This window comes from Salvia hispanica, chromosome 4 (genome assembly GCF_029641045.1).
Source record: "Salvia hispanica isolate PSC_SH4W2 chromosome 4, Shi_PSC_v1, whole genome shotgun sequence".
Taxonomy (NCBI): domain Eukaryota; kingdom Viridiplantae; phylum Streptophyta; class Magnoliopsida; order Lamiales; family Lamiaceae; genus Salvia; species Salvia hispanica.
This window is the reverse complement of record NC_142695.1, coordinates 38,820,177-38,845,485: the sequence shown is the minus strand read 5'-3', so window position 1 is coordinate 38,845,485 and position 25,309 is coordinate 38,820,177. Positions and strand designations below refer to the sequence as shown.

General features: G+C 38.9%; 3 protein-coding genes and 1 long non-coding RNA gene across 10 annotated transcripts; 3 read left to right on the top strand and 1 right to left on the bottom strand.

The window, feature by feature from the left end:
* Positions 1–644: 644 nt before the first annotated feature.
* Positions 645–1,804, bottom strand: LOC148928608 (protein EFFECTOR OF TRANSCRIPTION 2-like). The gene is made up of 3 exons (XM_089056723.1): positions 1,640–1,804; positions 937–1,227; positions 645–846 (listed from the first exon to the last, which is right to left on the bottom strand). The coding sequence occupies exons 1-3, from the start codon at positions 1,802–1,804 to the stop codon at positions 649–651; spliced, it is 654 nt and encodes a 217-aa protein (XP_088912849.1). The 3' UTR covers positions 645–648.
* A 13,071-nt stretch (positions 1,805–14,875) lies between these two features.
* LOC148928607 (uncharacterized) lies at positions 14,876–16,209 on the top strand. Its single transcript, XR_016137537.1, has 2 exons — positions 14,876–15,079; positions 15,185–16,209. It is a non-coding gene; the product is annotated as an uncharacterized LOC148928607 (long non-coding RNA).
* Positions 16,210–16,721: 512 nt separating this feature from the next.
* On the top strand, positions 16,722–20,299 carry LOC148928606 (inactive protein kinase SELMODRAFT_444075-like). Of its 5 annotated transcripts, none has more exons than XM_089069633.1 (9): positions 16,722–16,740; positions 17,271–17,324; positions 17,476–17,630; positions 17,721–17,815; positions 17,926–18,866; positions 19,090–19,250; positions 19,342–19,569; positions 19,655–19,804; positions 20,011–20,299. In XM_089069633.1, the coding sequence occupies exons 3-9, from the start codon at positions 17,538–17,540 to the stop codon at positions 20,047–20,049; spliced, it is 1,707 nt and encodes a 568-aa protein (XP_088925759.1). In that variant the 5' UTR covers positions 16,722–16,740; positions 17,271–17,324; positions 17,476–17,537; the 3' UTR covers positions 20,050–20,299. The 5 variants fall into 5 exon arrangements, with proteins under 5 accessions (XP_088925759.1, XP_088925760.1, XP_088925758.1 ...); XM_089069634.1 differs by having other exon boundaries at positions 16,736–16,809; positions 17,476–17,577; XM_089069632.1 differs by having other exon boundaries at positions 16,737–16,809.
* Positions 20,300–20,655: 356 nt separating this feature from the next.
* On the top strand, positions 20,656–25,153 carry LOC148928605 (RING finger protein). 3 transcript variants are annotated; one of them, XM_089069636.1, is made up of 8 exons: positions 20,656–20,846; positions 21,939–22,091; positions 22,198–22,514; positions 22,831–22,921; positions 23,324–23,484; positions 24,119–24,146; positions 24,350–24,458; positions 24,791–25,153. In XM_089069636.1, the coding sequence occupies exons 3-8, from the start codon at positions 22,293–22,295 to the stop codon at positions 24,870–24,872; spliced, it is 693 nt and encodes a 230-aa protein (XP_088925762.1). In that variant the 5' UTR covers positions 20,656–20,846; positions 21,939–22,091; positions 22,198–22,292; the 3' UTR covers positions 24,873–25,153. The 3 variants fall into 3 exon arrangements, with proteins under 3 accessions (XP_088925762.1, XP_088925763.1, XP_088925761.1); XM_089069637.1 differs by having other exon boundaries at positions 21,939–22,101; XM_089069635.1 differs by lacking the exon at positions 21,939–22,091 and having other exon boundaries at positions 20,657–20,846.
* The last annotated feature ends 156 nt before the right edge of the window (positions 25,154–25,309 follow it).

The following is a 25,309-nucleotide window of genomic DNA, read 5'->3' as shown; positions in this document are numbered from 1 at the left end:
GAAAAACGCCCGACCCGAGCGTTTTGTGCGATTTTCGAATTTTGATCATTTTTCCTCTTTTGTTTTGCACTTTTAACCTCTAGTATAAATACCTATGTCTAGGGTTTTTGTCATTAGCTTTTGAATATTTGTAAGAGACAATTTCTCCATATTTGAGAGCTCACCTTCTTCATCTTTTGAAGACTTATCAAATTCCTTCGGGTTGCATTCGATCTTTTGCCGGACTAAGGTTGATTGTAAAGGTATGCTTGCTAGTTCTTGTGTTGCTAGTTTGTGGAGCCATTAGGTGTTTGTGTGAAAGTGCCTTTGGGATTTCTTTCTTGTTCTTCACCTAAATCATAACACTAATCCATCCTCTATCCTTTTATCCTTTTTTCTTGTTCCATTTCTTGGTTTATCTAGTTTATTTATTGGGTTTATTTACAAGAATAAGTTCGGGGCAAGTTCATGAGTCTTCAATTTAGAAGATTCACGTTATAAAGTGTTTGTGCTTATACCATCCTCACCACTTTCTCCTCCCTTTTATTTGCATACATGGTTATAAAGTGTTTGTGCTTCAACTGGATTCCCTACTTATTTGAATTGAAGAAGGAAGTAGAGCAATTGGAAAAGGGATTTATAAAATAATTTTCTATCGTGTGGAAGTATTCAGTTAGTGGGCCTGCAAAATCTAAGTATGGAGCATTTGAAGTATAGTAAAATAGGGAAAAAAGTGGAGAGTTGAAATTGCGGGTGGGTGAGAAATGGGTGAGGCCGACGATCGCCATTGTTTCTCTTATTCCAGGCGTAGTCGTACGAGTGAAGCAGCTCAGCCTCCATCCTCTGCGCCGCCTCCTTGCTTTCCATCTACCAAAATTAATATACACAAATTAATAGTATATGAAAAAAGGAACACACTTACTACAATTACAATTGCAAATTTGCAATTACACTTACAGGTGCCCAGCGGTAAACGATTGGGAGGCCTCTAATGAATACGTCGGCAAATAGCGTGGTTAAATGAGCACCGCTGCGGCCGTAGCTCTGCAGCCTCGCCCTGACATTGTTGGCTTGTCCGGTGTAGACGGGGATGACGGAGGCGGAGTTGAGGTTGCGGGAAGCTGAGGTGGCGATGCCGAGCTCGTAGGCTCCAGGGCTTGTGCGGTTTGGGAGGTTTTGAGTTCTGTATCTCTCTGCTCCTTCTTTTCCGGATGAGTGCTCTTTCCAGTCCGAACCTCCTATTAGCTTCTGCATATGCATCACTCACACTCAACTCATTCTTATAATACTGGGACTAATATATAGTAGTAGATGATATTTTTGGACTGGCATGTGTTTAAATTTTTTGTAATGTACTATTTTGTTATTAGAAGATAAAAGAGAAATATCTTAAATATTTAGTAAGAGGAAGAATATCATTTTTTTTAGATGAAAAACTGCCGGTCATAGTAAGGAAACTAACTCCACAAAAATAGGAGGGAATTTTCAAAGTACTTTTCATGAAAACCGTCACCCTCTTGAATCAATTAATTTTGGATAGTGTTTTGACCATTCATCAAGTAATTAAACAAATCAGATATGAGATCAAAAGAACTTCCACATTTGCAAGATAATCAAGAAAAAAAATGTGTGTGTGTGTGGAGAGAGAGAGGGTGGTGACCTTCCATGGAGAGAAAGAGGAGTGGTGTAAGATATATTGGAAATCTTCTCTCTTGAGGCATGGAGTTGTGGAAGAAGATGATAAAAGCCGCTTGCATGTAAAACTCAAAATACATCCCTGTCGTCCATGCCCATTGTAAACTATTTGCTTACACTTGAACCCCATCATTTTCATCAGCCTACATATATACTTATGTATTCAACTCTTATTATGCACAAGATTACAATATGAACAAACTATTTAAGAAACAAGGTAATCATGCAGTCAATCACGTGTTTACTTATACAAATATTCCAAACAAAATACTACTATACTTAATTTATTTACAAAAAAAAAGTGACAAACCACGATAATGTTGGAAAAGATAGAAATAGAAAGATTGCTTTTGTATTTGATGGAGGAAGAAAGAGAAATGAGTGAATGAAGAAGGATTTGCAAAATGGTGACGAAAAGATAATATTGCTCTCAAGTCTCAACACAAACAACCGTCCAAATTGAGATTCTCACGGGCAGTTTTCTAGTAATTTTCTTTTTCTTTTCCCCCTATTTTTCTTTTAAATTTTATTTTATAGGATGCCACTATTCAAGCCTAACCACAAGTGATTTTCCTACCTACCAAACAGATTTCGAATTTCATAATTTTTTCATTTCCTTATTTCCACATTTCAGAAGGAGTAACGTAAAGAAATAACATATCACCATCTTCCCAATTCCTTTTCCTTTCTTTCTTTGGATTTCAACAAATTTAGGGTTTATAGAAAGATTAGGATTACTAGAACAATAAACTAATTGTCTTCTTTTTAGAGGGAAAATATATCTTCTTCTTAAATAGTACTCCCTCCGTCCCACAAAAGATGTCACACTTTCCTTTTTAGTTTGTCCCACAAAAAATGTCATATTTCCCTTTTTGGAAAAAGTTATCTCTCACATAAATATAAAAATTATATTTTCTCTCTCTATTTAGAGCATCTCCAATGCCGGATAGCCAGCCAGCTAGCCGATTCGCGTCGCAAGCCGAACCATTGGAGTAGGCGAGGGAGAAATCGGCCAAATTTTCGGCGTGGGCTAGCCGGTGGCGTGGCGCTGGCCGCCATTGTGGCGGCCCGATCGGCCAACGCCGAATTTTGATTTTTATTTTATTTTTTTAAAACCTATATATATAAACGCGATTTTAGTTTCATTTTCATTTGCACCACTTGTTTTAACGAGTTTTCTCTCTCTCTAACTTTTTGTACAAGAGCATCATCGAGCGATGGATCACAACAACAAGTCCAGTCCAGCGACGAGTGGATCTCAGACTCCCACGGTACCCGTGGGATCTGGATGGGGCCAGATGGGCGGGCAGATGGGCCCAGGGTTTAACGTCCCTTGGAATCAGCTGATGGGGATGATGGACGGAGCGCCAGGGGGTGGGAACATGCTGTGGGGTATGCCGGGCGGCGGGCAGGGGTGGGGAGGTATGCCCCAGATGCAGCAGCAGATGATGCAGCAGATGATGGGTATGCATCCAGGGATGCAGGGGTCACCGGGGGGGACACGGTCTATCGTCCCTCTCTGGATTTTTTGACGGCTTCGTCTCACACGTCGACCCCAGTGGAGACGCAGTTCACTGGCGATGACCTTTTGTCATTGCATGACATGGGGATCGATCTCGGCGATCCGGACACTCCCGTTCCAGCGGGGCGGGCCGCGGCGAAGAAGAAGAAGACGAGGGGAAGGCCAAGGCGGTCGGCGAGTCGTCGCAACCCGTTGTTGATGACACCCCCGGCCGAAGGAAGTGGACGGAGGATGAGTACGCCGGGGTGGCCAGGGGGTGGTTGGAGGTGTGCGACGATCCGCTGGTTGCGAACAACCGGCGGGTCGTCAACATGTGGGCGAAGATTAGAGCTGCCTACAGGAGGCACTGCCCGCACGGGAAGGACTTCAGCGGGGAGGAGGTCCGGAAGGGGTGGGAGCGCATCAGGGCCGCGGTCGGCCGTTTTTCGGCGTTGTACGCCAACGCCCTCCGTCAGCTCACTAGTGGGCAGAATGAGGAGGACGCCCGGAGGATAGCCGAGAGTCAGTTCCCCTTGGCGGGGAAGTACAAGGAGTTCCACTTCTGGGAGTGTTATGAAGGACTCCGAGAAGTTCCGTACTGGGTGCGACGCTGGGTGGCCAAAGAAGCAGAGGCTGAACTATACCGGCGACTACAGCGGCAGCAGCGGCGGATCCCACGACCTCCCCCCGGATGCTGAGAAGTTTCCATCCCCTCCTTCATTTGATGGTCGCCCTCGCCCGGTTGGACAGAAGCGGGCGCAACGGGCTGCGAGGGGAGGATCGCCCCTATCGCCCCATGAGGTCCAGTCCACCGCCCTCCCTGTTGGGGTTTGTATACTAAAAGATGCTTCGAGCGTACATGCCTTTGTACAGTCAGCTTGTGCATGTATACGAGAAACGCCACATCCACTTGTTTACCTATTTGTGAGAATAAATAATATAATATAAATGGTTTATTATTGAAATATGATAAACAAGTCTAAGGCTTTTTACTAAGAAGGTCAAGTAGGGAAATTCGATGAATCTCCTCATGAGTTTTCCAGTAGGAGACTTGGCCATATCTAGTAAGAAGAAAAACGTATTCACAACCTAGATAGGCTTTGGCTACGTATTGGAACGGTTGCGGTGTTTGTGATAGTTTTCTCTTACCTAAGAAGAGATTAGTAACACCGGTGTGGTAAAGCACTGAAAGGATCTAATCCGAAATGTATTCTTTATTGCTATCTACTGAAAGAATATATTTCAGAAAGTTTAGTATTTTCTAGTCTATGATATTAATATCAATATTGTTTATTCAATCAAACGCCACTTTGACTTATCAATATGTGAGAGTTTGTACGTAACTCAAGTTCATGATATCTTGGGTGGTAGTAATTGAATAACATGAAGGTATTGGAATATTATTTCATAGAATTCGCGTGCCCAGTGTGGTATGATTAAATCCCTAAGGGGTGATCCCCAAGAGGTGTTTGAAAAGGAATTTATTATTCAGAAAACTGCGCAGTTGGAATTTATTCCACGAATAATAAATAAAGTTTCAAACTAGAAAAACTCTTTGGAGAATTAATTTAATTCTAGTCACATAGCAGACAAAAGAATTAAATTGACGGATCAAGATAATCTTAAACGCGGGAAATATTATAAAATAAAATGGACCCAAGTTATTTGTAATTTGGTGATTTAAGTGGGAGTGCAATATTATTCTTTAGTGGAACAAAATAATATTCCATTGATAATATATTAAATCATGGGTCATTTGATTTAATTAGTAATTTATCTAATGGGTGAGCCCAACACTTAAGTCATTCCATGGATCCCCTTACTAGCCCAATAAGGTCCACTATAAATAATGAATGAAAGGGAAACCCTAGCATACAATCCAAGACAACACAAAACCCTATCCCTAGTGCCTAGAAATTGGCGCCTCCTTCCTCTCCCTCTTGGTCTCGATTTTCGAGCCATAGTTGTGGGAGAATTAGGGTTTTGATTATTGTTCTTGATCTATCCTAATTCATAGGATTAGATCTAGACAGTTTGGTGTTTGTATTGGGTTTCCCTAGATCCATTCAAAGTTATTTAATTGGTTTTCTAAGATCCGCCCACACGGATGGAGAATCAAGGACGAGGGAATAGTACGGAAGATTCGTGGTCGATAAACCAAGGATCTCCGGGTGGTGCAGCTAGCAACGTCAATCCAATGATGGATTATGAGGTAACAATCGAATCTACGTCGAATATGCATGATTATGTGTTTATTTGATGTTATACCTATAGATCTATGTTAATTGCATGAAATTGGAGTCGAATGCATAATCATCTAAATAGATCCGTTCTAGGACCTGTTTGGTTTCCGTGTCTTCCGCTGCGGTAGCCCCAACACTCTCACCCGCCCACTCGAGTACACTCTCTATTCGTGTAACAAAACGCGGGAGCAGATGTACAAGGTCTTCCAAGAGTGGAAGAACGCCACTGACCCCACGGAGAAGATGTTTCTTCACTCGATGCTTGAGAGCATGCGGGTTGATTTGGATACCGCTAGGGCACAGATGGGGGGTTCCGACGTGGGGTCAGATACCCCGGGTGGCGGCAGCGGCGGTGGCGACGGCGGCGAGGAGTAGAGAGTGGCGGGGCTCGTGTGTGGAAGCTATTTTTTTTAAAAAAATCATGTATTTTTTTTTAAAATCTTTGTACTTTTTTTGAATGAAATGAATTAATTTTCCCGTATCTGTGTCGTAAATTTAATCCGTAATTTAATCGTAATTTTAATTCCGTAAATATAGTATATTTTGAATTATTTTTATTGCGGCTGGCCTAAATCTGATGTGGCAGGTGGATTTTTAGTGCTGCTGACGTGGCAGGGAGAGAGAGTGGCTGGCCTATGGCTGGCCTATTTGCATTGGAGATGCTCTTAACACACAAAACAAAACCTCCTAAAATCTCGTGTCGTCTCACAAGTGTGACATCTTTTGTGGGACTGAGGGAATACTAGTATAAGTAAATATTCCTTTATTAAGTCTTGACTAAAGTCCCTTTTTTATCTTTAACATATGGCGATTTTTTGATTTTGGTCCAGAACATTATCTTTTGAATTATTCGGTCCCTCACAAATAAAAATAGGTCACATTTAGTCTAAATTGGACGGAACTATTAAAATTTAACAATCAACGAATTTTAATTCGATTTTGACCGGATTAAGTTAATAATTATGTTTTATTAATTTCTAATATCTAATCAACCCAAATCTAAAATAAAAAAAGAACTCTCTTCTTTCTGATTCTTCTTCTTTCTCGGTACATCGTTTTTCAAGAACCCAAGTAGATTTGGGAGAAACCGGCTCCGGGAAGATGATGTAGATACCACAATTTCTTGACGAGGAGAGATACACGCAGCCAAGGCGAGTGGCGGTCGTGAGCGTCGCCGCTTGAGAGAAGGGGGTGAAGTTAGGGCACGAAGTCGGCTACTTGATTCGATTCGAAGACCGCACATCAAAGAATACAGTTCTGAAACACATGACATGACAGTTACTCCACGAATTCCGTAAACAGCTTCGCAAAGAGCCGATTCTCGCCAGCTACAGTGTGATAATGGTGGATGAGGCACATGACCAAACCGTCAATAGTCATTCTTTTCAGTTTGCTCAAGGATGTTGCTCGAGCTCGTCCATTTCAAATTGCTAATCTCCAGCGCAACTCTTGATGTAGTCAAGTTCAGTGATTACTTTGATTGTGCCCCAATTTTCAACATTCCGGGAAGGAAATTTCCGGTTGAAATACTTTGCACCAGCGCACCAGTCACCAGAGCCAGATTTCTTGGTTGCTGCTGTTGCGACTGCTCTTCAAATTCATGCAACTGAGGCGGCCGGAGACGACGACATCCTTGTTTTCTTGACAGGGCAGGAGGAGATTGAGGCGGCGGAGGTGATTGTTAGGGAAAAGATTAGAAATTTAGGTGACCGCGGAGGTAATTGGTCTCTTAGAATTATAGTAGTAATTTATTATTTTTGAAAAAAAAATTAAAAAATTAAAATAAAAGGCTTAATTTGGTCAAAATCGTATAATCAGCTGTTGACCGTTAGTTTTACACGGTATCATCCAAAATAGGCTAAATGTGACCTATTTTTATTTGTGAGGGACCGAATAATTCAAAAGATAATGTTCTAGACCAAAATTAAAAAATCGTCATATGTTAATAACAAAAAGAGACTTTACTCTCAAGTCTTCCACAAATGTGCATGTTTAATAAATTATTATTATATGTTGCGAGGGGAACGATAGTCTCACTTTTATAATAATTTTAGAATTGTTAAGTTTGTTCAATGTAGGTCAAGTAATGACTAGCAAATGTATCTATTACAGGTTATAATTAAGTTTACATGTTACATGTCACATTAATTACTAGTTACTTGAAACAGAATGAGATCAATACTTTGTGGTCGACAAATCAAAACTATCAAGATGGAAAACTAACGTGTGGATGGAAGCTGCATAAAATCGATAGTTACGCACTCAAGTCAAAATTAACTTTGTTTGATCACGAATTGGCTATATTTTGTCTAAAATTCACAACTAAAATATTTCTTAGTTGAATGGAATCATCTTTGCTTACTAGTTTTAATTTTTTTTGACATTCTTGCGCCGCTCTCTCTTCCATATAGTATACTAATTTCATTTTTCTTTATGCTTATACGTTACATGCAGAAAGGAGACAAAAAAGATAAATGTTGTTATAAAAAGCAGCAGCGGACGCGGATTTTTACGATTGGGTTTCCAAACTACTCCCTCCATCCCAGATTTGTATTAACATTTTGCCATAAAAATCTGTCCCACATTTGGAGTAACATTTAGAATTTACCATATTTGCACATAAAATTTTACACCATTATTCACTAAAATTACACTCAAATGCCATTATCTATATTAAAATAAATCAAAACAAAAATAAAAAATCCAAAAAGTCAAAGAGGGACTCACCTTCAACAAACTCACTTCATTTATTACACACTCCATCATCTCACTTCATTTATTACACACTTCATCATCTCACTCTACTATCTCATTTCATTGATTACAGACTCCACCTCTCACTTCATTGATTACACACTCCACCAATTCCTTAAAACCCGTGCCATAACTAAATGTTACTACAAATGTGGGACGGAGGGAGTAATATTCTTTACTGTGATAATTTTTAGCACCAATGAATAAGAGAATCAATTATAAAAGTTAGAGGTATGTGTAAGGTGATTGTTAATAGATGCAACGCCAACGTAAAAAAAACCAACTTAATTTGAGAAAAGAGTTTTTAGAAAAATAAAACAAAATATAAATCATTCAAGAAAAAATGAGTTAAACTGAATTCTTAATATTAGCAATATAACATGTAGAATAAAAAGTGATATAAATAGGAACACATAGAATATAAAATTAAAAAATCAACGTAAAATGAAAGAAAGCATAGTAATTGTTCTTATAGTAAGAATCAAACTCTCAAATGCATATAATAAAAAATACTCCCTCTGTCCAATTTAAAATGAAACGTTTTCCTTTTTTGGCTGTCCCATTAAAAATGAAACGTTTCCTAAAATGGAAACAACTTTCTCTCTACTTTTTCATCTCTCTTACTTTACTCTCTCTTTATTAACTCACAAAACAATATTACATAAAATCCCGTGCCGATTTCCAAATGTTTCATTTTAAGTGGGACGGAGCGAGTATAATTTTTGTTTAAGAATCCAACTCAAGTCAGTAAATAAGAAAAATAAGGACACTTATAGATGTAAGGAGAATTAGTTAAAATAGAATGAAAAAATTCTTAATCTAAAAGCTTAAATGTGAAAGAAATAAAGCTGCTGGAGCTGGGAATCTAACTCAAACCATACCCCACGCTGAACTCAGAACATATATATATTGACACTTCTAACTAAACATTTCAATATCTGAGCCTTACCTAGAGATGCCCAAGGTTTTCAGTTCGGACGGTTAACCGCGAAACCGTAATCGGCGGTTCCAGTTCCGAACCGGAACTATGAGATTTAAATCGAACCGAAACCGTCACTTTTGGAACTGTGGTTCAGTTTAGGTTCCAAAATTCCAGAACCGAAACCGTACCGGAACCGCAAAAAACCGCCGAAAACCGTGAAACCTAGCCGAAACCGCCAAAAACCGGCAGTTCCGAACCGTAACCGTAACCAGGGGCGAATTTACATGGAGGTGGAGAGGGGCAATTGCCCCACCTCATATTTTCCTCCCCATGTATATATTACATATTTTAAAGTTTATTTCTTTTAATCTCTCACTAAATGCCCCTCCTCAAATTCTTAAAATTTCTTCATATGTAAATTTGCCCCTCTTCCTACAAATTTCTAGCTCCGCCCTTGACCGTAATCGCCGGTTTTAGAATCAGAACCGTGAAATACCCTCGCGGTTCGGTTCCGGTTCAACAATTTCCAAAACTGGAACCGACGATTCCGGAACCTTGGGCATCTCTAGCCTTACCTCACATGGGTGTATGGCTTATGGGGAATGCCGATGATCGATCCATTTTCTCTGGCAAGATTTAAAGTCAATTTCAAAACTTTATTGCAGCTATTTTCAACTAATTGATTGCTGTTCACTAAAAAAAACACTTAAATGATTTGTTTATTTCATTAAAGATGCTCATTGTGTTTCCTTGGAATAATTTTTTTAGTAGAAATATTTAAATATTATGTGATTGAAATATCTAGATATTATCTAAATCTACGTAGAATTATTGACCATTAGATCACCTAATCCTAGGGCTAAGATTTTGGCTGTATTTCTGGATTTAGATACATTCTTGTTTGGATCATCTCACTATACATATATACATATAATTTTCTAGAATATAAAAGAATAGCGTAGAATACTCTACTAAGAATGTCTCTATATATATGAGAGTGTGTTGTTGTAACGCCCCAAAATTTTAAAATAGAAAATAGAAATGAAATAAGTTTTAATTTTTAGTATGTGTATTGTTATGTGTGTGAATTAGTTACATTAGAAATGAAAATAAAAAAGGTAAAAAAATAGGTGAAGAAAAGGATATGGATTAAAATTTTTTAACAAAGAAAAGAACTACTACAACACTCCACCCGTAAAGCGAAGGCGCTCAGTGAATCTATGCTTGGAAGGCCAAGCTTCAAAGTGGTTTGGTGGATGCAGAGCAACGTCCTTTTGTCCAATAAGATTTCTCCGGTGGTTGAAATTGAATGATTCTTAGGCTCTCTTCCGCCTTCGTGGATTGAACTGTCTGGAGATGTAACGGCCAATATTCTGCGGAGGCTGGGGGAGGAGAAGATGCTGAAAAGTGTGAAGCCAGTGTCTACTACATGGTGGTAGGTTTCCAAGGATCCCGTCTTATGGCAAGTCATTGATTAAAAAAAGAAAAAGATATTTTGGTGTATCTATCCCTTTATTGCTATGCCATTTCTTTCCATCCCTTGCAATCATTTCACTACCAAACTTCATTTCTCACCGGTTAATCCATCGTGCACAGCCTAGAGTTACCGGTGACCATGCTGGGGCACTTCCGGTCAAAGTCGACCACCCCACTCCAAAATTCTCTCACTTCTCATGTTACAGCGTTAATATTTGTAATACACTATGTTGATATTAAAAAAACTGAAAAATTAGTACTCTTTTTGTCCCAGTTAAAATGACCCATTTCGTTTTTCACACGTATATTAGAAAAGTCATAATAAACAGCTAAAGCGGGGGTAAAGTAAAGTAAGAGAGAGAATAATATAGAAGAGACTTTCTTCTGCAAAATACTACATCCGTCACCTAAAATTTGTCCCATTTTGACCCGGCACGGGTTTAAGAAATGTAATGAAAATGAGTTGAAAAAGTTAGTGGATTGTGAGTCCTACTTTTATATATTAGTTTTATAATAAAATGTGAGTAGGAATGAGTTAGTAGAATATGAGGTCCACTACCAGAAAATGTAAAAAGTGAAATGAGACAAACTTTGGAGGACGGACGAAAATGAAAAAATGGGATAAATTTTCAGGACGGAGGTAGTAGAACACTTTGTGAATGGCACGGATTTTAATGTAGAATTGGGAAAGTAAGAGAGAAATAGTGCTAGTAGAATGTGAGGTCCATATTATTAGTAGGAGAAGAGGGAAAAAGTAAGAGAGAAGTAGTGTTAGTGTGGTCCATATTATTAGTACTCACTCCGTTCCATAGTAATAGAGTCATTTTGCCATTTTGGTACGTTCCATGATAATAGAGTCATTTCCTAAAAATCAACACATTTTTTCACACTTACTTTACTCTCTCTTACTTTATTCTCTCTACATCTCTCTACCTTTTTCATTTTCCACTTTACTCTCCATTTACTTAAGTCACCTAACATAATTTTTCTTAATCTCCTTGTCGAAAAAACCCGCCTCCATTACTGTGGAACGGAGGGAGTAAGAGACAGAGAAAAAAGTAAGAGAGAAGTTGTTGAAAACTTTTTTTTTTTATTGTGCTCTATTTTTTGTGGACAACCAAAAATGATAAATATACCTTATTTTTTGTGGATGGATAGAGTAACAGATTAACTATTTTAACTTTTGTTGATATCATTCTAAAATAAATTATGCCTAATAAAATAATACTCCCTCCGTCCCAAGATAAGTAACTCATATTCCTTTTTGGGACGGCCCAAGATAAGTAACTCATTTTCTTTTTTGGTACTCTCTCTCTTACTTTTTCTCTCTACTTTATTAACTCTCTTACTTTATTCACTTTCCACTTTGCTAACAAAATCTCATTTCCTTAAATCCCGTACCAAAAAGTTTGTTGTCACTTATCTTGGGACGGAGGGAATACTTCCGTAACACAAAAACTTTATCCGACTGACGTTGAAAATATCTATTATTCTGGATTTATCTTGATGGTCCTGAAGGATTTGACAATATCCTTGTGATTTGTCTTCCTTATTTATCATATGCCCATTTGTTAGTGTATATTCTGTCAAATTATCTTTTGTAATTAGCTCCATAATTAGTGGGATTTGCTGTAGCATTGAGTTGTATATATTTGTGCTCTTTTCAGCACATAAACATGAGAGAAAATATAATCAAACCCAGTTGTGCCCATCGTTTCACCAGAGCAGGTTAAAGATCAACCAGCTTCCGCATATTGATAATCCTTATATCCAATTCACTGATATACCTTTTTATTCCTTCTCCCATCGTCTTAAACCATGACAAAAGGGGAAGAAACCTCTGAAAGAAAAAATAGATCGGCCGTGGTCGACGTAATGTCACCATTTTTTATATCCGGTTCCGATAACCCCAATATTGTTTTCACGAGTGATCTCCTCCGTGATGGCAATTATACAGATTGGGCTTGGGCTGATGAAATAAGTAATGCCCTCTTTGCAAAAAATAAATTTGTCTTCGTTGATGGATCGATCCCAATTCCAGAAGAAGGCTCACCGGAGTTATTATTGTGGAAACGATGCAACGCAATGGTTCGAGGTTGGTTGCATAGTTCAATGGACAAAGAAATTCGCAACAGCGTCAAACATGCGAAGATGGCCCGTGAGGTGTGGGAAGATTTACAAGAGCGGTTTGGAAGTGAAAGTGCGCCTAGAGCGTATGAACTAAAACATATCTTGTCCCTCACTCAACAAGAAAAGATGTCCGTTTCAGCATATTACACGAAGCTCAAGGGCTTGTGGGATGAAATTCAGGCAATATCACCCCTTCCTAAGTGCAAGTGTGGCGGATGTACTTGTGATATTAACAAGCAACTTATAGCAATGAAGGAGAAGGAACGTCTCTATGAGTTTTTGATGGGTTTGGATGAAAGCTTCGGAACGGTGAAAACTCAAATATTGCGTACGAAACCAATGGTTCCCCTTGGAGCCTCCTTTCATCTTGTGTCTGAAGACGAGAGACAAAAACAGATTTATGCTACTGGAAAAACAAGTGTTAAGGCAGCAGCCTTTCATACTCAAGCTGCTCGTCTTAATGACAAGAATTGGGGGGCACCTAAAGAAAATAGGCGTGAGCCCAAGAAGTGCACACATTGTGGGAAGCTCTATCACTCAGTTGAAGAGTGTTATGAAATTGTTGGCTATCCAAAACAAGGGGAGAAGGCTGGACGAAACGGTGGCAAGAAGGAGGATTCACGCTACAAACTAAGAGGCGCCAACAAATCAGCACACATGGCAGCAGGCAGTAGCCCTCTTCCCGGGATAACAACTGAACAATATTCCAAGCTTGTGGAATATTTTAGCAAAAGTGGAGACACCTCGCAGGTAGCACGTGAAGAAAATCTCATATCCGCGAACATGGCTGGTAAGATAAATAATTTGAACTCATGGATAATTGATTCAGGGGCAACTGAACATATAACATGTGATAGCATGTTACTTGAGAACCAAACAAGTTGTGGAACTGAAATACCTGTCAAGATTTCGAACGGAGAAACTGTTCCAGTCAAGAGCATTGGGAATGCAAATCTACCCAATGGATTAAAACTAAACCAAGTTTTGAATATACCTGACTTCAAGTGCAACCTGCTATCCGTCAGCAAATTGACAAGAAATTTGAATTGTGCTCTCACATTCTTTCCGGATTTTTGTGTTATGCAGGACTTACCTTCGAGGAATCTGATTGGGATGGGTAGGAATTGCGATGGTCTCTATCTGCTGGAACCGACTATCAAGAAAGGTACTGCTCTCTCAGTCAAAGTAGACTCGAAAACTTGGCACAAGAGATTGGGGCACGCTTCAAGTTTAAAAATACAGCAGTTAGACGGTTCTTTTGGTAGTTTTGGAAAGAATAATGAACATTGTGACTCTTGTTTGAGAGCCAAATTGACTAGGCTTCCGTTTCCTATCAGTAGCATACAAACAAATTCATGTTTTGAACTCATTCATTGTGACATTTGGGGTGGTTATCGTACTCCTTCGCTTTCAGGTGCTCATTATTTTTTTACTATAGTTGATGATTTTAGTAGAGGTGTGTGGGTGTTCCTTATGAAACATAAGTCTGATGTGAGTCATTTCTTGATCTCCTTTTGTAATATGGTGCACAAACAATTTGGTAAATGTGTCAAAAGGATTAGATCAGATAATGGGGTTGAATTTCAGTCTAAAAGCATGATTGATTATTATAGAGATAATGGAATTATCCTTGAAACATCTTGTACTGATACTCCATAACAAAATGGGATAGTCGAAAGAAAACATAGGCACATTCTAGAAATTGCCAAGGCATTACGTTTTGAAGCTGAGTTACCCATAGAGTTTTGGGGGGAATGTGTCTTGACGGCTACTTACATAATCAATCGGTTGCCCTCTAAAGTCCTAAAACACAAAACACCTTATGAAGTTTTGTTTGGAAAAACACCATCTTGCCACCATCTTCATATATTTGGCTGTTTAGTTTATGCCAAAGATAACAAGAAATGGGGAGATAAGTTTGGAGAAAGGGGGAGACGTTGTATTTTTGTTGGGTATCCGTACTCTCAAAAGGGCTATCGAGTTTTTGACCTTGAAACAAGAAAAAAGTTCACATCCCGTGATGTTAAATTCGTTGAAAACATCCTTCCTTTCAAGAAATATGGGGCCGAAGGTGTCATTGTCGGTGATATTAACAAGAAAAGACAAATAGAATGGGAAGAAGATGAGGAATTAATGGCTGGAGTTGGTAGGAGTACAATGGATGATTCAAATGGGTCTAACTCTGTAGATAGCACATCTATGGAAGAGATTAGAAATCAGCCGATCCAAGTCGTTGCAAGTGACAGTCAACGAGATACTGAGGGCACACGGAAAAGTGAACGGACCAAGTACTAGCCCAAACGACTTGAAAACTATGTCACTGATTTGCCAAAGTCCATTGACCATTCGCAGCCCATCGCCAATTCAGAAACCTCCGAGGTATATCCTTTAGCACATTTTGTTTCTTATGATAGATTTTCTAATAGTCATAAGGCTTACCTCGCTGCCATCACCTCTCATGATGAGCCAAAGTTCTTTTATCAGGCCGTAAAAGATTCACGATGGTGTGAGGCAATGAGAAAAGAAATAAAAGCCTTGGAAGAAAATGGTACATGGATATTAGTATCATTACCACCTGAAAAGAAGGCTATTGACTCAAAATGGGTTTACAAAATCAAATATAAACCCAATGGAGAAATTGAGCGCTACAAGGCGCGATTGGTGGCGAAGGGATTCAAACAAATTGAGGGGATAGATTTCCATGAGACGTTTGCACCAGTTGCAAAACTTGTCACCATGAGAAGCCTACTTGCCATTGCGGTGAATTATTTAAGCCAATTTATTACAGCTCCACGTCAAAGTCATATGGATGCCGCTGTTCGCATTTTACGATTCCTCAAAGCAACAGCGGGGCAGGGACTTTTTCTTCCAGCAAATAAGGACTTCCAGCTTGAAGCATATTGTGACGCTGATTGGGGGGGTTGCTCCATGACAAGGCGTTCATGTACAGGTTATTTCATTTCCTTGGGAGGATCGCCTATATCTTGGCGCATCAAAAAACAATCTGTTGTCTCGCGCTCCTCCGCGGAGGCCGAATATAGAGCCATGGCAACCACTGTAAGGGAATCTTATGGTTACGGTGGTTGCTCAAGGACATTGAAGCAACACAAACAAGGGCGACACCACTCCATTGCGATAATCAAGCTGCTTGCCACATTGCCAATAATCCCGTTTTCCATGAGCGGACAAAGCATGTTGAGATGGATTGTTATTTTGTTCGAGAACGGGTTGAGTCCAAAGACAACGAGCCGCGAAAGATTTCCACAGATCATCAAGTTGCGGATTTGTTCACCAAAGCCTTAGGAGCTTCCCGTTTTCGCTATCTTGCTGGCAAGCTAGGCATTCGTAATCTTCATGCTCCAACTTGAGGGGGAGTGAAGGATTTGACAATATCCTTGTGATTTGTCTTCCTTATTTATCATATGCCCATTTGTTAGTGTATATTCTGTCAAATTATCTTTTGTAATTAGCTCCATAATTAGTGGGATTTGCTGTAGCATTGAGTTGTATATATTTGTGCTCTTTTCAGCACATAAACATGAGAGAAAATATAATCAAACCCAGTTGTGCCCGAGAGAAAATATAATCAAACCCAGTTGTGCCCATCGTTTCTATCAGGTCCTACACAAAATTATTCCAAATAAGAGTTATAATTAACAATATTAAAGATTTTGAAATAGTCATAGATATGGATAAAATTGTCAAAAGTTTAATCTGAATATCTATTATTTTGGATGTATATCTTGATGGTCCCACAGAAAACTATGCCAAATAAGAGTTGTAATTACAATATTAGAGATAATGAAATAGTAAAAAACATGGATAAAATTTTTATAAATTGAAACAAACTATGATACTTTCTACCAAATATATATGCAGCAGTGTTCTGTTTCAAGTTTCAACCTTCAACATATACTACGATACAGCTAATATGATGGGGCCCATGACTACAAATTATAAGCAATCATACAATTAAATACTACCTGTCATCCGGTGTGGACTTCTCCCTCGCAAAGAATCATCATAAATTTCTTGAGTAGGTGAGAGAAAGCTTTCATGATTACTCAATCTCCTTGTTGTTATGCGCTACTCCCTACTTTGTTAATTAGGTAATTATTATAGGACTTTCTCCTCATAATAGTAATAGTAATTCTTGTGCTGCGCCACGTAAAACCACAACTGCTGCTGCAGCCTGCAGGCCTCTGCTCCAATTTCGCATCTTTTCCAAATTCACTGTCACACTTCCTACATGATATGATAAAAATCACTTTCAGTTATTGACTTTTTTCTCTCCTTGTTAGTCCGAGATAGGTTGATTTTTTTTTGCTGTTGGTTGGCCCTATTTCCGCCCACTTATCCTCTCTTAATCATTCAACAATCTCAAACCTCCACACTTTGCTTTTAATTTTATACATTACCATCACACACTGAAAGTGAAGACTTGATGAAATTGAGATGAGTGTAAGGCAAAAGAGTGGGATAGGTAGAAGCAGTGATGTTGTGGTGGTTGTTGTTAGGGCTGCTAAGGAAATTTCCACAACTGCTTTAACCTGGGCTTTGAAAAATGTAGTGCACCCCGGGGATTGTGTTAGGCTGCTCGTCGTCGTTCCAATTCAGACCTCAAGTAATGTTTCCCCTTTTGCTCCTTTTCAATTTAACCATCACTTTTTTTTTCTTTTTTTCTTTTTTTCCTGTAACTAATGCTCTGTTCATGATTGAGTTTGAGATGAATGTGCATTTATTGTGTTCTCATATTGTTGATCCTTTTTTGATAGGTAAAAGGCTATGGGGATTTCCAAATTTTCATAGCGACTGCGCCACCGGATATTGGAGATTCATGTCAGGGAGCATTGTAGAACAGAAGGAATATATTACAGGTATATGCAACCAGATGATGCACCAGCTACACCATATCTATGATCCTGAAAAGGTGTTTCTTCTAGCTTGATTTTCTCTCTAGTGTTGTTATTGTTTCGTTGGCTTGCATTGAGTTGTTGTCATAATGTTGGTTACTGTGTAGGTAACTGTGAAGATGAAGGTTGTTTTTGAATCCAAAGATGGAGTAGTGGCTGCTGAGGCCAAGAGAACTCAAGCACAGTGGGTTGTATTTGACAAGTAATAGCAATGCCCTTTTTAGTTTCCTACCTATTCTTATTGCAAATGGAGTAGAATGCATTCTTCATCATGTGCTCTGTTTCAGTACCTTTATTTTAATCAATTGTTAGGAAAATGGAGAAAGAAGCTAGCTCTTGTACCGAGCAGCTCAACTGCAACGTTGTACTTGTTAAGAATTCAGATGCAAAGGTCCTTAGACTCAACCTGATTGAGCCAAGAAGGTCGGATTCTGAGGTGCTTAAGCATTCGAAATCAACTAAGAAACGTTTTAAGGTTCCAAACGTGACTCCAACGAGTAGCCCCGAGAGGCTCTCCTCGATGTCAAGCTTGGACAAGTTTGCGTTTCAATCATTCATGTCAGACATTGATTGGGAGCCAACGGTGATGCAGGATTCACCATTAGTGCGGGGGGAGTGCTACTACTACTGTGATGGATCTGATTCTGAGTCAGACAGCGACAACCTCAGCTCTGTCTCGACGAGCATAGGCTCCCAGCCATCCATGGAAGATAACCTTTGCTCAGGTGATGAAGGTGGGAAGCTCTTGAAAGAATGTCTGCAAAGATCCAGCAGTAAAACAATGAATCCAACGTCTGTAACGTGCCAACATAGTGGCTCGAGGGATGTGAATCTTGATGTGTGCAGGAATGTGAGAGAGATGATATCACTGGACAGAAATGCACCTCCAGATCCCCCTCCGCTTTGCTCTGTGTGTCGCCACAAGTCACCGTCCGTTGGGAAACCTCCTAGGCTGTTCACATTCGCAGAGCTGGAACGAGCCACTGGGGGTTTTCAGCAGGCAAACTTTTTGGCTGAGGGAGGTTATGGCTCAGTGCACCGCGGTGTGTTGCCTGATGGCCAAATTATAGCTGTGAAACAGCATAGATTGGGTAGCAGTCAAGGCGACCGTGAGTTTTGCTCTGAGGTGCAGGCCTTGAGCTGTGCACAGCACCGGAATGTTGTGATGCTGATCGGATACTGTGTGGATGATGGGAGACGGCTCCTGGTTTACGAGTACATCTGCAATGGTTCTTTGGACTCGCATCTATATGGTAACGTTTCGTGATTGAGTTCTTTGTTATTTTTTATCGTTTTACTTTCTACGCTGCAAATGAATTCTCTTCTCTTTCTATCTTCAAATCTTGTATTCTTGAAACTGAAGTTTCTGTTTCTTGTTCAAACATATGTATAATCAAACCATTTCGAAAGGTGGATAGTAACTTTTTTGAAGCATTTCTGTGTGAAAACTTGTCTTAGTTTGATTTGAAACTGCAGGAAAGAATCAAGTTCCACTTGATTGGGATGCACGTCAAAAAATTGCAGTTGGAGCTGCTCGAGGGCTGAGATACCTCCACGAGGAGTGTAGAGTTGGATGCATAGTCCATCGCGATTTGAGGCCAAACAACATTCTCCTTACACATGATTTCGAGGCATTAGTATGTTGACATTTCCTTTGATTCAGTTTCTCACCAAATATATCAATCCATTTACATTTAACTCTGTTGTATGGGAAATTTGTTGAGAAAGGTTGGAGATTTTGGGCTAGCAAGGCTGCAGGCGGCTGATGGAGATTCAGGTGCAGAGAGCAGAGTCATCGGAACATTTGGGTACATAGCTCCAGAATATGCTCAGACTGGGCAAGTGAGTGAAAAAGCGGATGTGTATGCCTTTGGGGTGGTCTTGGTGGAGCTGCTCACGGGGCGGAAAGCTGTGGATATGTACCGGCCTAAGGGCGAGCAGTGCCTCACAGAATGGGTACACATCTATCCATATTTTTGGAACTTGACATAAAATGTGTTCTTTTATTACATTCTGATACCACGGGTTTCATGTGGAGCAGGCACGTCCGTTGCTGGAAGAGAATGGCCTCTCCAAACACATGGATCCGTGGTTGAACAAGTGCTACTCGGAGAGGGAGGTAGACAGGATGCTGCATTGCGCTTCACTGTGCTTGCAACGAGACCCTCACTTGAGGCCTCCTATGTCTCAGGTAAAATTAAAACAACTATTTATGCAAACTTAACAGATTTCTTTTTTTTCTTCTTAAATTTTAAGATTTCTTTTATCAATATTTATTTTATATTGACAAGAGTGTATTGCACAAATACTATAATTTATGCAGAGTATGCTACTCCTATTATTTTGCTTTCTATTTTGTGCTGCTCTTACTCATAATGCTTTGCTTGTGTGCTGCAGCTACTTAGGTTGTTGGAAGGTGACATTTCCATGAGATGAATGAAAGCATTTTAATTGGAATTAGGATTCACTTCGCAGAGACAAAATGATAAAATAGATTATGGTGGATGTTCAAAGGCCATTTTCCCTTTATTTGATTGGAATCTGGTAAATAGCGTTACAATTTTTTAATTAGATTTCCATTGGTGTTTCTTCGTGGGTTGTTAGTGTTGGAATTAATATGTAAATAGTTGTTCTAGGAATGACGTTGCCGCTACTCATCAGTGATATATTAAAATTTTTTATTCAATTAGAATTCATAGTTTCCTTTTTCACAAAATCTTGCATACACCATTCACCATTGTCTATGATAATAAATATACACAGTTAAAAACGATATCATATTAAACATGTAAAATTAAAGTATGGAGTACCAAATAAAGTGTATGAATTACTACTGCTGGGGTCAAAACCTGATCTAAACATCCTACTACCAAACGTGCCCTAGTTAAGAGGACAACTAAAATAGAATATTCTTTTAGCAAACAAATCCCAATAGGAAACGTATTCATGAATCGTAGGAGTATGTATAAGTCGCCACAATCCAGAATTATAAAGATTTTAATTAGGATGTACTTATATAGACGCACGCAAACTGCAAACACCCAAAATGTATATCTATATAAAGAAGTTAATGAGGTAAATACCCAAAGATCGTAAAGGCTAACCCGGCCCAGCCCGATTAAATCATGACGGAAGAACATAGACGGTAATTCACGCTTTTCTCTTCCACCCAACGCCCGATCGCCTCAAACCCCCCACTTGCCCACCGCTGGCACCCGCCCTGCCATCCACAGGTGATTCTTTCGCAGTCTTCAGCTCTCGATGTGTTGGATTTACTTTATTTTAAAGTTTTACATATTAGTTGTGCTTATTTTTCTGTGAATTTGTGATTGGAACTTGTGTTTTTATGAGAATTTTTCCCGCTTTTCCTTTTGGAATTTAGTTTTAATTAGCTGCGCAAGGTTATGGTGAACTCAACTCGAGCCTTTATACGAAGGCGAAAGCGTTGAATTTCAGCTTAGAAAATTGTAAAATTAGATAGACTGATATGTTACCACGGATGGAACTATGTGCCATGAACTTAGGTAAACCCTCTAATCTGTTTGGTACTATTAATTTCTCATGTAGGCATTTGCTGTCTTTTTTGGATGGTGCCCTCTGTGTCTGCAGCTTGATTTGATCGTATTAGTAATTATTTGTTCTGTTAATTGGCGTGGTAAAGATATGGTTTTGGCTAAAATGCCTCTTAATGTTTCATCAGTGGACTCTGAAGTGTATCTGGTTTTATATTGAACAGCGTTTGAATGTCAATTAAGTTAAGAGGTTGCTAGTTTTAAACAGAAGCTTGTTTTTTATAACAATATGAACTGGCAAGCTCAAGTATGTGGTCATTTTTAGATTTGGCTCATCATGTCAGATGAGTTCAATTATAAAGAAAAAGAAAGAACTGTCTAACCCGATTCGTAAAAATGGGAAGGCAAAAAATACATACCGTGGTCAAGGTGGATCCATGCCTTCCAGTCGCTTCAAGTGATGAATTCTGAGCTATAATGAGAATTTTATGGATCCTTAGGGTGACATTGCTTAAGCACTGTGTTGCGGTGTAGAGATGGAAATTCGAAGGGATCATAAAAACTGGTGTTGACTGTTGATAATTCTGCATTCAAAAAGCTGAAATGTCATTCATTTCAGAAGACTATTTTGAAAGCTTAAATGCTAGTATTATGCTTATCCAGTTTGTGTGTAACTTTGTTATACAACTTCTGATCTTTTCTAGTCCATGTATGTTGATTCAATTGAAAATAGCATATTGGTAATGTAAATTTCCTTTTTTTTTGGATGATGATTTTATACTGTTAAACTCTTACTTTAGTTTTTATTGACAGGGTTCACTTTCAGTTTTTCTCTGACTAAATTTAATGGTTCTTCTACCTATATTAACGGAGGACAAGTGTTTTAAATTGGGAATGATGATGGCTAAGAAGGACTTGGACAAGAATATATGATTTTTATTTAGTTCTAGTAAAGTTCACTGCCAGGTCGAACAAAGTACTATATATAACTTTTAGTAACTTCAAGCTAATGATACAATTTATTTGAACTCAAATCCATTTTCACTTATGAGCTTGTAATGGTGTGTTTCAGATTTCTATAACCCAAAGCCGGGGGATTCTATTGTAAAAGAGCCATCTGCTGGTTTCTACTTTTACGCATAATTTTGAAGGATCACTTGCAAACTAATGGAGTCAGCAGAGGTGATGGGTGCCCAGAAAGATAAGGTTCGGGTAAAGAGGAAAACCTTGGAAGCAGTACTGCAACAATGCCATTGGGCCCTCCAGCAGCTTGCCTCTGGATGTGATGATGACGATAACAGTGATGATAATGTTGATGGTGAACAAGAGGTTCCCCAAGACTCTGCGGAAACATCTGCTCCCACCAATTATGATACCGACACAACTGAGGTGGAGATTTTTCTCACTGCATTATATAGCTTTATGGTTTCTTTTCCAGTATTTATTACAATCATTAAGTGATATATGCAAATGCTCATACATGGGGCCTTTTCTTGAAAGGAATACTGAATGCTAGCTTGTTCAAAATTGGATGCTCTATCCAGATTATAGTTAACTTGGGCTCTAAATTTATGGTTATGATCTTTGGGAGAATTTACCAACTAAATGAGTTTTTATGTATTCATGCCTTAGAGGATACTCAGGATAAAAAGAGTTCAGATAAATCTTCACACTTGCTAAATCTCATTTGATTCGATTGTTGCAGTTATATGGCCTCTTGAAATCCGGAGTTGAATGTGCTGATTTCATCAAGAAACTAGAAAATGCCAAGGCATCTCTTCCAGGAAACATGGCTGGTATGATTTTATAAGTACTGGTTACTTGAAACTTAAGTGCTGTGCGTTTCATGCTTCTTTAATAAACAGTGTATGAAGTAATTTTATCTTAATAAAATATTCAAAAGAATGAAATGGTTATGAGGTAAAAAAAATAAGCATACAATGAAGAAAAATTTCACTACAAAGTACAAATAGACTGACGAGGATGAGTTCTCACTTCTCGCACATTAATTTTACACTCATGGTGTGGATACTCAGAACTCTATACATCTTTGCCTCTAGTATATTCAATGGATATTGGCTATAACAAATTGCTAAGAAGAAACGCCTAGCATTTCACAATTCAGAAATTTTTATTAATTCTCTCTACAAATACAGTTGGTACTGTCACCACCATTTTTAACATTTGAAAGGATGCAGAGGAACACAGTTCCTGGGATATAGTCAGTGAAAATGACCTTTGGGATGGTGAAAATGTTGATTTGGACTCAGAAGACTATGTTGTAGTTGGTCAAGAAGATATAATGGATGGTATAGCATCATTCATGGCTGCATACCTGTTATCCCTTAAGCAAACTAAGGTAAGAATTTTTACCTCTGTCAATTTCCTTCAGTTCAGATCTCCATAAGTTATTACTATTTGACCTGCTAGGTACTGTTCAGTTTCCTGCATGCATGCCCAATACATGTGTGCTACAATTATTAAGATGTTATTTGATTAATTATAAATCCATTACGCGTGGATGCACCTTATTTCTGACTTCACTTGAGATTGGGAAATAGGGGTGTCCATTCAGTAAAGCTGTACTTTCATTTGAAATTGTGCTTGGTTTGATTGCTTGGGATACTGGGATGGATTGAGTATTTCTTTAATTGAATCAATTCAATCAAAATGATTCCGACCATATTTCCTTGGCAAAGTAGTATTTGGGTCATCAGCACATACCATGACAAAACCTGATTGCTGAGAGGTGGTGTGATACATAATCCCTGACTGTACTAGTGTAAATGGTTATGGTGGTGGACTGCCAGTCATTATGTAGAATAAGCTTCTAGAGGGAATACTTTCTAAATGTGAAGAATAAGCTCCTAATCTAGGTAGTTAATACAATTGTTGTGGTTTTTTCCTATGCATTTATTTCAACTTAGTTAGGCATAGACTAAACGATTTGTATATATTGATTCCAGTGAGATATGTGCTCATCTGTTTTGCAGGATTTGTCACCCAACCAACTCCAAGCAGGTTAGTCCAACTATTTCAATACTTTAGTCACACTTTATACTTTCTATTATATTAAAAGGATTAATATCAAGTACAAATAGAAATCGCTATATTTCCTCCAAAGAATTAGCCTCTGTTGGTTCCAACTTCCAACTTGTGGCCTTTACTGGGTCTTTTAGTCTGGGATAGAATGCAAGGGCTCTAATAACTAAACATTGTTTCAGCTTTGAGCAAGACCTTCTCTTTAAAGAAGAAGAAGGGTAAGCTTCGGAAGGCATGGGATGGGAGCAAAGTGATCTATAATGTAGCATCATGGGGAGCTACTGCCATTGGGTGAGCTCTCTTAAACAATTCCAGCTCATCTAATTTGCATGGCACAAACATATAATTCCTGATCATGTGTTACCTGCTACTTCCATCTCGGGTGGATGGGATATATTTCATGCTAAACCCTAAACCCACTATAAGGCCTAGAGGGGCGGGGTATCACTAGCTCTTGCATTTCTTGTCTTTTTTGCCCTTTTTTGTTTCTTCTCACAAGTACGTGGTGATTAATAGTCTTTTAGCCTTGTTACAGACGATTTAGGTTTATGATACCATCGCTTTTCTACAATTTCGGGTATAATGAAGTTCTCAAATACCTGAATTATTGTTGTGTGGAACAGAATTTATCAAAACCCAGCCCTCTTTAGGGTTGCCTCCACTGCATTCTGGAGTTCGTGTCATGTTATCTCAAAGCTCTTCTGAGCTGCATCAGTGACTCGCTTGTACGATATGTTATCTCAAAGCTCTCTGAGCTGCATCAGTGACTCGCTCGTACGATACGATGATTGCATTCGACTATTGCAACAGGTGTTATCGAGGCCAAATTGTGTGCAGTTTGCTACTTGTGTGACCTGTTCGTGCCCCACAGCTTTTAATCATGTAAATATGTATGCGATCTGTACATGTTTCTTCAGCTAGTAGAAATTGTTTAATTGGGTTTAACATATTATTGTTAAAAGTCATGTATGAATATTATTAGAGAACTGTCCTATCTGTGGTGTCGACATATGCAGAGTATTCAGTCATGACAACACTAAACAAATGCAATTTAAAATTGGTGTAGAATTAAGCATACACAAGGTCTTCACAACACAAATATTTCTGCTTCTCAAACTGCCCATAAGCCACAAAATGACATA

What these genes read in the sequence shown, in the direction of transcription:
- LOC148928606 (XM_089069630.1), top strand. Translation starts at nt 17,156, where the DNA reads ATGAGTGTAAGGCAAAAGAGTGGGATAGGTAGAAGCAGTGATGTTGTG. An exon ending in ATATCTATGATCCTGAAAAG is followed by an intron (nt 17,631 to 17,720) that starts GTGTTTCTTCTA and finishes GTTACTGTGTAG; the next exon opens with GTAACTGTGAAGATGAAGGT. An exon ending in CAGTGGGTTGTATTTGACAA is followed by an intron (nt 17,816 to 17,925) that starts GTAATAGCAATG and finishes ATCAATTGTTAG; the next exon opens with GAAAATGGAGAAAGAAGCTA.
- LOC148928605 (XM_089069636.1), top strand. Translation starts at nt 22,293, where the DNA reads ATGGAGTCAGCAGAGGTGATGGGTGCCCAGAAAGATAAGGTTCGGGTA. An exon ending in ATGATACCGACACAACTGAG is followed by an intron (nt 22,515 to 22,830) that starts GTGGAGATTTTT and finishes CGATTGTTGCAG; the next exon opens with TTATATGGCCTCTTGAAATC. An exon ending in TGGGGAGCTACTGCCATTGG is followed by an intron (nt 24,459 to 24,790) that starts GTGAGCTCTCTT and finishes TGTGTGGAACAG; the next exon opens with AATTTATCAAAACCCAGCCC.
- LOC148928608 (XM_089056723.1), bottom strand. Translation starts at nt 1,804, where the DNA reads ATGGGGTTCAAGTGTAAGCAAATAGTTTACAATGGGCATGGACGACAG. An exon ending in CCTCTTTCTCTCCATGGAAG is followed by an intron (nt 1,228 to 1,639) that starts GTCACCACCCTC and finishes ATGCATATGCAG; the next exon opens with AAGCTAATAGGAGGTTCGGA. An exon ending in TCGTTTACCGCTGGGCACCT is followed by an intron (nt 847 to 936) that starts GTAAGTGTAATT and finishes TAATTTTGGTAG; the next exon opens with ATGGAAAGCAAGGAGGCGGC.